Source organism: Cynara cardunculus, assembly GCF_001531365.2.
Source record: "Cynara cardunculus var. scolymus isolate 2C chromosome LG 2, CcrdV1, whole genome shotgun sequence".
Taxonomy (NCBI): Eukaryota; Viridiplantae; Streptophyta; class Magnoliopsida; order Asterales; family Asteraceae; genus Cynara; species Cynara cardunculus.
Window position 1 is genome coordinate 67,223,922 of NC_037529.1, and position 12,763 is coordinate 67,236,684.

The following is a 12,763-nucleotide window of genomic DNA, read 5'->3' on the forward strand; positions in this document are numbered from 1 at the left end:
AATGAATTTATTCACCATAATTTACTTGGTTTTACATGCTATACTCAATTTAATATTTGCAATTCTTATTGCAACTAGTCATTACAGAAATACTACAATATTTAGGGATACAAAAAAAAAAGTGATCAAACTTTTGCTAAAACCCATCGCCTAATTAAAACTTAAACACAAGGATTTCAATAATTCATAGATATAAAAGGTGAAATAAAGTAAGGGACCATGTACCAAAGGCTTAATGGGTTTGCAGGGTAAGAGTCACCACCTTCTTTTACCTTACTGTCTTAAATACTAATGCCATAAAGATCAGTAAGAAGCTTCATTTCTGAACTTTCGTGATCCTTATAAAGTGATGAATCCGTCGACAGGCTCCTCAGCCCTAGGCTTTCTGTCGAGATGGTGGAGACTTGTGTCTGATTGTCGTGCGATACCAAGTCGAAGTCTTTGAACCTCATATCTGGGTTCCTTGCAGCTCTTTTGACGACCAGTGGCTGGACAGGGATTTTACCTTCGAGCATTTTGACCACGGATGACATGAGTGGCCTAAGGGTGGGAGATGGATTGGTGCATAGTAGAGCCAAGCTCAACATCATCATTGCCTCTTCTTTTGGGTATTCCAAACCAAGACTAGGGTCCACTAGTTCCAAAAGACTCCCTTGTTCTTCTAGGACATATGTCTTCACAAACCAAAATAAAAGTTATCAATTATGTCCCTTTTTAGGGTGCATTGACAGTTTTGATAAAAAAGCTCAAGTGGAACTCACTCCCACAAGCTAGCTCAAAGGAGAAGGGAGCCCAAACCAACCAAACTCAGTATATCCCTCCCAGAGGTGGGGTCTAGGAGGGATAAAATGTAAGGAGACCTTATCCTTTCTCTAGAGACAAATAGGCAATTCCCTGAAAGACCCCTCAAGCTTGCAAAAAAGGTTTACTAAGAAAAATATTATTGGCACTTGTTTGGATCATATAGACCAAATAACAAAAACTTGTTTGCCTTATATTTTCTCTCCCATCCTTAACAAATTGGGCCAAGTCCCATGGATGGGCTCAGTGTAAGTGTTGGGCATGATTGGGCATTACATATACATATTAAATGTAACATATTGGGAAGTTTTTGCAGGTTTCAAGAGGATAGAGAGACAAGTGAACTCCCTCAGGGAGTCGCATATGTCCTTGGATACTTTTGGTTGAAAGAAGAAAAGTAAGAATATCAAGTTCTTTTTCTAGATTTTTGGCAGATAAAAAGATACAGATTTATTGGGTTCATTTTCTTCATCATCATCTGATAATTGAAGCATGGTTAGATTTGGCGGGTTCAAGTTCACCTACTTGAATGGATTGTTGAGCCCTCTAGATGGACGTCCATAAGTCCTCAATCTGATTCAGACTCTACCCTATGTTCTTGTAAATTGTAAGTTAGGGGGTGTTTGGTTCACATAATGAGATTTGATGGAATTGGAATGCATCAAAGAAATTTGACTTTGAAGGAATTGAAATGGAATTTGACCACGCGTTTGGTTGGTAGGAATTTGAATGAAATCTCTCAAAAGAATTGGAACAAACGTCTTTGGACTATCACACCCATCGCCCCACTCACACCCTATCAACCACCATGTCACTACTGTCGTCGTCATAATTATAGAGTGGTGGTTAGTGTTGGGTTGGAGTAGGGTAAGGTAAGGGCTGGGGTCGGGGTAGGGTGGTAGCTGTGACGATAGTGGTGGGATGGTGGTCGGGTAGTTAGGAATGGGTGGGTATGACGGTGACAGTAGTGACATGGTGGTTAGTGGTGGGTTGGAGGTCAGTGGCAGTTATAACAACGACAATAATGCTTTGGTGGTGGGGCTTAGGTTAGGGGCATAGGGGTTAGGTTAGGGGCGTGACAGTAACGGTAGTAACATGGTGGTAGTTGGGATGTGCAGTGAGTGACTGGGGGTGGGTGGATGTGATGACAACAGTAGTGGTATGGTGGTTAGTGGTGAGGTAGGGCGGGCGGGTGGGTGAGTGGGGGTGGGTGGCGACGACAGTAGTGGTGTGGTGGTGGTGGGGGGCTAAGGGTGGGGCATCACGAACAATAGTATCATGGTCGTGGAGGGTGGTGATGAAATTCAATTCCTTCCATTATACCAAGGAATGATGAATTCATTAATTTGTGGAATCTAATGGAATTTGAAGGATTCCCTCCATTTCAAGAATGAACCAAACAAAGGAATTGAAATCTGGTCAAAGAAATTTGCCATTCCAATTCTATCAAATCTCTTCGAATTCCATGAACCAAATGACCCTTTAGTTCCTATTGTTTATCATATATATGCTTAGTGGTGGTTGAAATATTTGTTATCATTTATAGTTCTTGACTTATAGTTACATATATACACACTAATGTTAGATTTGTCATCTTTTGGTTGCTTATTCTAAGATCTCACAAATATAAAGCACAACAATAAGGTGAGATTGGCGTAATTAGTTTTGTAATTATTTAACAAGGCAAGGGAAAGAGAGAGTTCTGTTGATGAAGTAGAGGGACGACGATCACCAAGAAATCATTGTTTTTGTAGAAGACTCAATATAGGGGAATTAGAAGGGGATCTAAAGAAGACGGGCAAGGGTAAGGTCATAAGTTTGGACAAGATCCTTATCGAGGTGTTGATTTGTCTGAGGGAGGTGGGTGTACAGTCGTTGATGGAGTTCTTCAGCGTCATCCTTAGGACAACCAATATGTCTAAAGAGTAGATAGCGATATCCACTAAAGTCAAATATCAACGACACTATTTCGATGTGCTTTATTCTCCATCTCTCACACAATCATAAACACACACACACACACACACATATATATATATATATATATATGTATATATGTATGTATGCATATAATTTTTTTCTCCCACTTGCGGGAACAAAAGTTATCTATATATATTTTTCTTCTCCCGAAATACATCAATTTACTTATGCATTTGGACTTGTAACTTATACTAATACATATATTTTTTGTTAGTCTATTTTATTTGTATAAAAATAGTATGTAAATATATAGGGAAGAGTTCAAACGAGAACACATTCATTTTATGAAAATACAAGAACACTCTTTTAATATAGTCAATCACATGTGATACTATAGTCCATCATATATCATACACATGTGATATTGAATCAGAGATGAGGGAAACCTTTGCCACAATCTAGGTTGCGGGCCAAGTTGCCCGCACACTAGTAGGACACATCACGTGTATTACCCCATGGGATAAGGGTGTTCTTAATGTGATATGAGTTTTAGCACGACCTATATCTTGGGCCAAGTTGTCCGCACATGTTCGACCAGTCCCCTCACGTGTATTATCACATATAATAAGGGTGTTGTCATGTTTTAGTAAAATGGAGGTGTTCTCGTTTGAACCTCCACTTGGATATATACACACATATGTTAATAAACAAGAAACACGTTTAAATGTATATATTATTTTGTGAGTTGAGTATACAATCCTATGTATAAGTGTATATTAGTGTATATACATATATTTTGAATTAATTTTGTTTTCCACCTTGTGGCTTACGCCTTGGGTCGCCTTGAAGCATACACCTCGCGTTTCCGTAGTTTAAAACCTTGGGTTAGACCAGGTTGGACATGACCAAATGAGGTCTTAGGGGAAAGTTGGGGGTTGTGCCAATCACAGATAATTAAGAGAGGGAAGATCCGGTGGTTTGAACATGCTTGCACGAGACCAATAACGACAATATTAGGAGGATACAGATTATGATGGTCAAGGGGGTGAGGAAGAGGGGCAGACCGAGGAAAATGTAGGAGGATCAGGTGAGGATGGACATGACAACCTTATGAGCTCTGGGAGACGCAAGAACTAGGGTAGCAAACACTAGGGGGATATATAACTAACATGGAAAGCTGGAAGGGGTATGGAGAAAAAACAGGGTATGTTATGATATAGGTGGCCAGTGGTCCTATGTTAGAAAGAGGAGAGTTTTAGTTTTTCCCACCTTCTATATTTTTATTTATGCATTTACTTACGGGACCCTTTACTTTCCCTTGGCCTTAGTATTCCATGTTTTTGTAAATATGCCAATATTTGTTATACTCTTTGCCAGACGAAGCGTTCCTCTTGCTTTACAAGTTTGTTTCATTGTAACATGTTGGTGATTTTGGTGTCATCAAGAATTTTGGTGTAACTGTGATTTACAAGGGATCGACTAGGTGACGTGACATACATAACGTTACCTAGGAGTGTGAAGTGCACACTTATAAATATTTCCCCTATCACCTTATATTGTTAGAAAGTGGGGTCAAAAGACCCCTTGCAGGGTCCTACAGGCATCAACCCATGTGGGGTCCAAGGAAGATTAGAACTATTTTTAACTTTAGTTAGAAATTTGGTATTGGAGATAATGTATGGAATTAGAAGCCACTAAGTATGCTTTAGAAGATTCTGATTGTGAAGAGTTATGACTCGGAGACTCTGAGTTGCCTTTTAACTAGAGCCTCTGAGTTGCCTTCTGAATCATAACCTACGAGTTGCCTCTAACTCGCTTCGACCTTATCCACATAAAGTTGTGCAATTATCTACTAACTGCCTAACTAGCCTATAGCCATTGATCTCTCATAAAACGTTTAATCTGGGGTGATATATTCAAGTTTTTTCTGCCTTAGAAACGAGAGTGAACTCTTGGATTATACCAATACTTTTTTCGTGTAGCCTAAGGTTGTAAAGGGTTGAAATCTAGTATTTGTAAAGTGCAGTTGATAGACGATCCAAGAATTTATCCAAGTGATTGAAACCACAATATCAAGTTTCTTACACAACATACATGTTGCTTGTTTACACACACTTCACTAGTTGGTACACTTGTTCCCTATTTTTTTTTTTGTTTTTTCTTTGCTAGTTGGTGGTTTTCATGGAAACAACCTCTCGGCCTCTTGAGTTAAGGTCTGCATATCCTACCATCCCTTGACCTTACCTCTGTTCGGGATATATTATAGTGAATATAGAAGGCTTGTTTGGTTTGGTTTTGAAGAAGCCTACTTAGCAAAAAAGCACATATAACACTTTCCCTACCAAAGAACCTCCTTAGTTCTATTAAAAGATTCCCCACACTTAGGTGAAGACACTCGACCCTCCAACCAAACCACCATATCCCCCAACCCATCCCCCAATATACATTCCTATAAGCAATCAACTACACAAAAATGCTGGTCAAATTGCTGCAGATGAGATTTTCATCCTCTTGGTTAACTCATATACATGTGAGGTTTCTCAAATATTCAGAAATGATAAAATAGTTTGAAAGATTGAACTTACCCAATCAAGAAGGTAGACAGACCCCTCCTTTGGCCTGTAGTTTGTGTTACTTTTCCCACTGACAATCTCTAATGCAACAACTCCGAAGCTGTAAACATCTGCTTTATCTGTCAAGTATCCTCTCATTGCATATTCTGGAGCCATGTACCCTCTACAATTTCACAACATAAACGTCTCAGACAAATGAATACATACACAATATCGAAAATATGAGATGACTCTAAGATTCAAACGATGAAAGCCCACATCGTTCCAGCAATTCGTGTGCTGATATGAGTATTCTCTTCTTCATCCAGTTTTGCTAGACCAAAGTCCGATATCTTAGCGTTAAAATCTCTGTCAAGAAGCACATTGGTGGCCTTTATATCTCTATGAACTATTTTCAACCTTGATTCCTCATGGAGATAGGCTAAGCCCCGTGCTATCCCCATACATATCTTCTTTCTTGTGGGCCAGTCCAAATTAAGCTTCTGGTCCTCATGACCTATATAGAATGACATGTTGTAAATTTTATCTTAAATAGATATACAACTGCTAAATAGTGGGTTGGTGAAGTAATTACCAAAAAGGGCTCGTGCGAGGCTGTTATTTTCCAGGTATTCATATACCAGCAATAACTCCTTTCCTTCAATGCAACAGCCATAAAGCTTAACAAGATTTGGATGCTGCAAAGCAGATATCATACCTATCTCAGTGACAAATTCACGGTTTCCCTGTTTTGATCTTGCGGAGAGTTTCTTAACAGCAATCTCAGAACCATCCGTAAGTATACCCTGCAAATGAAACAAAATAGGAAAACTTTTATATAATCACTTCAAAAATAAAAGCAAACAATTAAAAGAACACATTGAAAATGATAATGTTTACGAGAAACTACCTTATATACAGGTCCAAAGCCTCCTTCACCAATCTTATTTGCAGAATCAAAGTTATGAGTAGCAGATTTGATTTGTCGCATGCTAAAATAATCCGTCTGTAATTCAGGTGCTCGGAGCTCTGTGACAAGGATGGTCGTTAAAAGTAACTAGGATTCAAAACAACAATGAAAAACATGACAAGAGGCAACTAATATTCAATCTCTTATATTCTTACCTTTATCTACTTTATCTCCTCCTAGATAACCTTTCTTCCAAAGTAGAGCTAAAATTAGCATGATAACTATGCATGAACCAATCACAATTCCAGCTATAGCTCCAGCAGTGAGTCCGGTACTAACATCATAGTCTGGAAGAAGGATGAATAAGTAGATTTTATACGTGCTCTTATAGTGAGAGAACATTGAAAATGGAACATGTGGTAGAAATTTTTTACTAACTTGGTGTTATTGCGATAGCAGATATAAGAGGTCCATATACACCTCGAGCAGGCTCAAAAGTAGTCCCCTTACCTGCCCAGTATAAGTGAATATCTAGGGTGCTACCATTAACATAAACCTCAAACTCTAAGAAGGTGCCATTGTGAGTACTGGTAGCTTTTTCCATGATGTTGAAGTCTTTGATTCTCAGAACCCCCTACAAGAAAAACAAATTAAGTTTGTAACTAATCTTCCAATTGAAATATACAATCTAAACAAAAACTGGCATGTCACTTACTTGAACTGATACATCAAAAAAGCGTCTTCCTACACCAGCAAATGTCATGTTATCAGAAAAACCTATTTCAGCAAAGTGGAGGATCACTTTATAACTCCCCTTCCGCAAACACAGTCCATAGTACCGGAGTGAAGCGGGAGAAAGGCGAGCTGTTTTATATATATCTCCACCTCTAACATTCATTGTGTTTGTCATAAATGGAGCATCATCATCCCCCGTGAAAACACCATTGGTGCTATAAGCCCATCTCTCATCATAAGAATGAAAGTATCCCTCATAACTCGAATCTGCTTTATATTCGTTTCCTTTGAATTTTATTGTGGGTCCACCACAATTAATAAATAAGGAATGACCTGCAATGTAAGATGCATTTGTGAAAAGATACAATAATTAACCTAAAGGGAGTGCTTATTTGTGTACACTTACGATCGGGATTTCCACTGCATGTAATTTTGTCTTTCAAACACCATGCATCTCTACAAGATTAATTCATGTCAAATCACATCATTGTAAACCATACAAAAGTGTGCGTGTGTATAGGTTGGTAATGGAGACATACGTGTTGTTTGAGGCTGAAGATGAAAGGGATGAAACTAAAGTCCTGTGGTAAAGGTACCAATGATAAGCGAACAAAAAAAGTAGTGTTCTAATATAGTAGAGGGTAGGATTACAGAAACTTACAAGTTAGATGTCTGACAGAGCTGTGATGAAGATGAAGATATACGAGTAAAATTGTTGTAAGACAAGTCACTGCAAAAAAAATTAAAAAACAACAATCATAATGGCCTAATGTAAGAGATCATAGTAATAAGTCATCTCTATAATATGATCACCATTCATGTAAACATGTAGTAGAAGACTAATAATCAAGGGGAATCACTTACATCTTGACATCTTCTTTCTGAAATATCCATTGAGGAATCTCTCCAGATAGTAAGTTGTTATTTAGAAACCTACATCAACGTATTAACTATTTCAAATTTTACCAAAAAATCCAAATAGGCAAGGGATGTAAGATAAAATTTGAAAATGTTAGCATCTTATAAGTAGTTGCATACATGGAGCCGGAGGGAAAGCCTAATGTCTCTATTTCGTTGGGTATTGGACCATTCAGCCTGTTGAAGCTCAGATCCCTGCAAAAGAAACAACTCAAGTGAATATTTCCTTGAGCTTATATATATATATATATATATATATATATATAGTGTGGATCATGCAAACTCAACGAATATATAATATCGTGTCAAAATAAACTGATAAAATATAAAATTATAAGTTGTTCTACTTAAGTTAACAAATATAGGGAAAAGCTCCAAATGCTCAGAAGATGAAGTTAACTCCACCCAAATGGAAGGTATCATTGGAAACCAAGTGCAAAGGTATATAAGCTATAAGAGACATGTTAAGAATGCTTTACAAGCAATGGATGGAAACAAAAGTTCAAAAAATATTTCGTGTAAGGGGGAAAACCGTACCAGGAGAGTACTAATACTGCATGGACAACAGAGTGTTTCCTTTTTTGGATCAGCTTACAAATACAACCGATGAACTCTTAACTTCTCTACTCCATCACACATAGATGATGTAAAAATTAAAAAAAAAGAATGTTGAGAGTTTTGTATATGCTTAGTACTTCATTATTTCATTTGACTACACACTGGATTAAGTGGTTAACCATTGAGGAAGCACATGCTTTGATCATGATACTGAAGAAAGCAAAGACTAAATAAGTTTTATGTCAACAAGAAGTTCACAAGGAGAAGGGCATATGTTGGTTCTTTTGTTGGAGGATTTTGAGAAAACTTGCATAATTTTTCATCATCATGGGCCTGGAATTATTCAAGTAAACTCCATATTTAGAGATAAAACTAAGAAGTTATTAATGTAAATTCGATATAACTATAAAATTGTTCATGTAAATCCCATATGTATAGATAAAACTACAGAAAGAAACACGGATCCTTAATTCCTAATGAAATGGATGCAGCTGTGGCTTCTCGGAAACCCAGAGTCTTTACTTCCTCTAGGATATGTGATGTATATCCTATTCCATCGTAACTCAAAACACCAATGATCTTTGTCTTAACAGTTAATAAGAATAGTAGCAACTGACTTACAAGTTCTTCAAACTACGCATCTGTCCAATGTAGTTTGGTATTTGGCCAGTAAGCAAACAATTTCTTAGGGTCCTGCAACAAAATTATTTAGAACAAACTTATAAGGTCAACTTTATGTACAAAATTAACTCATTACTTTTGATTCTTTTTATCACGCAATTATGTAAACAACTCACAATCTCTGCATTCCTATCATATCTTGCAGATTAGGAAATCCCATGCTCGATGATCCAGCTAAATCAGAGATCCTCCTGAGAACCATAATGCATGTATATAAAATAAGTTCAGGGATCAAAGCTAATATTACCACCCATTTTATTGACCAAAAACTTAAAAAAAAATGAATGGAGACTTGGTAATGTGCGCACATTTCGGTCAAATTTTTCAACAAAGATATTGTAGAAGGAATCGGTCCCTCCATTGATGTTCCTTGCAAATAACTACACAATAAATTATATGATCAAAATTTTAGAAGTTAAACCATCGATAAAGAAAGTAAAAAGAATACTCACAGTGCCTTGATTCTTGTCCAGTTTCCGATAAAATCAGGTATTCTCCCAGATAATCTATTCCCATCCATCCTACTGCAAGAAATGTACAGAAAATTCAAGAATTTGATAAAATATTGGATGGATTGCTACTTTACTTGCCAAGTCAAAAAAATAAAGCAAAGATCTTTATGACTTACAAATCTTCTATATTGATCAGATTACCAAACGAGACAGGTATGGTTCCATTAAGGTTATTTCCATCAAGAAAGCTGCATGAAAAAACCGTTCATTGTGGAAAACAAAAAGATGTCAACAATATAAAAGTACTAACAAAAGTCGAACACCCAAATACATAACGCAAAAATTAAAACTAATACGAGTAACTCAGATTCTAAAAACCTAAATACATACTGGGATCAACTAAAAAGCAGTATCAACATAAAAGTATGTGAAGATGAACATGAAATCCCTTATGTTGGGATAAAATAAGCAACACCTGGAGCAACAAGGCTATGTAAGCATTTGGTAATGGTTCCGACCATCATGCATATTTAATTGATAAGCACCAAAAGTGAAACATCAATCTCTAACCCATTAGTGGGTAAACAAATAAACATAACTTCGTTGACCAGCCAAAGCAGTCTATATAGGGCCATACATGAGAATATTAAAGTTCAAACTATTGGTGCTGTAGCAGCAGATTACTGCCATAAAACATGATGTACTTGAATTATGTATGCATGTGTTTCTGCTTCCGTTCACAAATAATTGGGATTAATGGCAATCACTTTTTCTGACAGAGGCCAAGTGTCTTTGATTTTTATTAACGGTTGATCTCTTGTTATATAACTTTGTGTTGTCGGATTAGAAGGTGGAACTTTAAAGGGTAAACGGAGCAAGGTCAAGTAATCTTACAATCTTCTCAATCGAGTCAAACGCCCAAGGTTTGGAGGAAGTGGTCCTTGAAGCAAATTGTCTTCCAAGATCCTGTTGTACAGGTCAAAATCGTTAGAACAATGACTGGTCCCATTGATGACTGACTTGTCAGGTAAGGATCTTTACTTACAGCTCCTCAAGGGTAGAAATATCACCTATTTCTTCGGGTATGGGACCACTGATGCGGTTCCCCAAAAGACTTCTGTGGAAAATAAAGTGTCAAGAAGTACATTCATAGAGCTAAGGTGAAAGATTGAGAAAATTGATGCAGAGTAAATCTTACAAAATTCTAAGAGGAAGCTGACCAAAACGTGTAGGAATAGTGCCATTGACATAGTTTTGGGACAGATCTCTGTGTTACAGTACAAAACTTACTTAGTGTCATTTTCCAATAACCATCCATTCAACAAAAATGAAGATGTAGAATATAACACAACATGCTTTTTCATTAAAGTAAATACATTGCAGCATAGAAACTGAATGTGGTAATAAAAATTGAAAGTAAGAAGCTACTTTTGACTATATGCATAAAAATGTATGCTTCTTTCAACATAATGAAAGTTTGATGGTCCCCTTACATTTCTTGTAGAAAAGTGAGATCCGCAAATTCTTCAGGTAGAACTCCTGTCAAATTGAGTGCTTTTAACTGGCTGCAATTTAATACAAGTATGGAAAGATATCCAAAACACTGATTAGCGCTATAATGGACAGGAAACCATTGTAATTAGATAGAAGGTGATATTTTCTAGGTAATATATAATTATATATGACAAATCAATGAAATCTGTAATTCCACTGACAAGGATAATTGTTGGTGGAAATATGAAGTAGGAAACCAAGTACAATATGACACTATTCTTATTATCCAACATGGTTCCAACTAAGTTGAATAATAAGATTCAATCAGTAGTTTTCACTCATCAACTATCATTTTGGTTCATAAAAGAATATATATATATATATATATATATATATATATATATACACACATATATATAGAGAGAGACTTGGGATCACGTGAGACCAACTTGTTTTTTGAGATCCGTGAGACCACTTTTTTACACTCAAAACTTCACAGCAAAACGCTGTGAAGGTAACCCTCAAAGTGTATTTGTTGTGAACGTTCAACTTTTTTTTTTACTTTCACAACGTTTTGCTGTGAAGTTTCAAGTGTAAAAAAGAGTGGTTTCACGAGTCTCATGAAAACAGGCTAGTCTCACGTGAATCCAACCCTATATACACACACATAGAGAGAGAGAGAGAGATATATATATATATATATATATATTCTTTTGTTAACCAATGCATTGTTTTTAACTTTACAAACTTATCTGAGCCGTTTATTTTTTTAATCAACAGTTATGATTAAATGAGAGATTATAAATTGATTAAAAAAATATATTAAATGGAATTAAAGTCAAATGGAATTAAGTCAAGGGTAATTTTGGAACAAATTGTGTCGTAGTTTTGGAAGATAATTACAATTCCATTTATCCCTAAAATAAGTGGGTTTCATATTTGGAAATTGGTTTGATGCATTCATGGTTTTGATTTAGGTTTCATCGTATGAACTTTGATTGTTCCATTTCTTTTACCAAAGTTCATGAGTGAACTTTAGACCATTAAATCATTAGTTTATAAAGTTGATCAATGAACATAAATTAGTCTTGCGAGTCTCATGAAAAACTCTTGTTCTCACGTGAACCCAACCCTATATATATAAAAAGAGGTAGATCCATACATGTTTGTTACGTGGCAAAGAGTGCTGCTACAGTTGCAAGTTACATTGCTACCAACTGAAATAAGCCCTCCTTTCCTCCGGGAAATTATCTGATTAAGCCCATGACCTGTGTTGCATGAATCTGTATTAGCAAGACGCCAACCTGTATATTGTAGCTTTGAGGCTATCAAACCCAGAGTTTTGACTGTGACAAAAAGGAAAAGAAATAAAGGAATTAGCATAACAGATTTCATGTCATGAACAATTATTAATATTGATCATTTTAATAAGCTTAAAATATCCATCAACTATTTTTTTTATGTAATTATGATTTACTTGAGATGGATAGAGTGATAAGGAAACAATGTTAGGAAGTGCGGAGTGCACAATCACTAATGCTGCCTCTATCACCTCGGATCAAGGCGGGGGTCAAGACTCAAAGGGGGTCGTGCCAGCGGATGGGGTCAAGAGGGGCAGCCCTTATCACAGATTGGGTTGTATTGGTTGTACAATTGTGATGTGTTGCATTTGAAACGTTCTCTATACATATATATACATACACACACACACACATATATATATATACATATATATATATATA

At 36.5% G+C, this 12,763-nt stretch overlaps 1 protein-coding gene and 1 pseudogene across 1 annotated transcript in view; one reads left to right on the forward strand and one right to left on the reverse strand.

Moving 5' to 3' along the window:
* LOC112504472 overlaps nucleotides 1–12,763 on the forward strand; it is a 77,241-nt pseudogene that overhangs the window by 27,834 nt on the left and 36,644 nt on the right.
* LOC112504465 (probable LRR receptor-like serine/threonine-protein kinase At1g53430) overlaps nucleotides 6–12,763 on the reverse strand; it is a 15,126-nt gene continuing 2,368 nt past the window's right edge. The window contains exons 2-24 of the mRNA XM_025108407.1: nucleotides 12,184–12,367; nucleotides 11,021–11,092; nucleotides 10,726–10,794; nucleotides 10,573–10,644; nucleotides 10,422–10,493; nucleotides 9,704–9,775; nucleotides 9,528–9,599; nucleotides 9,384–9,455; nucleotides 9,192–9,266; nucleotides 9,016–9,087; nucleotides 7,957–8,031; nucleotides 7,783–7,851; nucleotides 7,580–7,648; nucleotides 7,458–7,499; nucleotides 7,325–7,374; nucleotides 6,899–7,251; nucleotides 6,622–6,817; nucleotides 6,399–6,530; nucleotides 6,184–6,302; nucleotides 5,869–6,079; nucleotides 5,553–5,790; nucleotides 5,307–5,457; nucleotides 6–674 (exon numbers count right to left, since the gene is read on the reverse strand). Coding sequence (XP_024964175.1) covers nucleotides 282–674; nucleotides 5,307–5,457; nucleotides 5,553–5,790; nucleotides 5,869–6,079; nucleotides 6,184–6,302; nucleotides 6,399–6,530; nucleotides 6,622–6,817; nucleotides 6,899–7,251; nucleotides 7,325–7,374; nucleotides 7,458–7,499; nucleotides 7,580–7,648; nucleotides 7,783–7,851; nucleotides 7,957–8,031; nucleotides 9,016–9,087; nucleotides 9,192–9,266; nucleotides 9,384–9,455; nucleotides 9,528–9,599; nucleotides 9,704–9,775; nucleotides 10,422–10,493; nucleotides 10,573–10,644; nucleotides 10,726–10,794; nucleotides 11,021–11,092; nucleotides 12,184–12,367 — 2,930 coding nt within the window. The 3' untranslated portion in view covers nucleotides 6–281. The remainder of the gene's footprint in view (nucleotides 675–5,306; nucleotides 5,458–5,552; nucleotides 5,791–5,868; nucleotides 6,080–6,183; nucleotides 6,303–6,398; nucleotides 6,531–6,621; nucleotides 6,818–6,898; nucleotides 7,252–7,324; nucleotides 7,375–7,457; nucleotides 7,500–7,579; nucleotides 7,649–7,782; nucleotides 7,852–7,956; nucleotides 8,032–9,015; nucleotides 9,088–9,191; nucleotides 9,267–9,383; nucleotides 9,456–9,527; nucleotides 9,600–9,703; nucleotides 9,776–10,421; nucleotides 10,494–10,572; nucleotides 10,645–10,725; nucleotides 10,795–11,020; nucleotides 11,093–12,183; nucleotides 12,368–12,763) is intronic.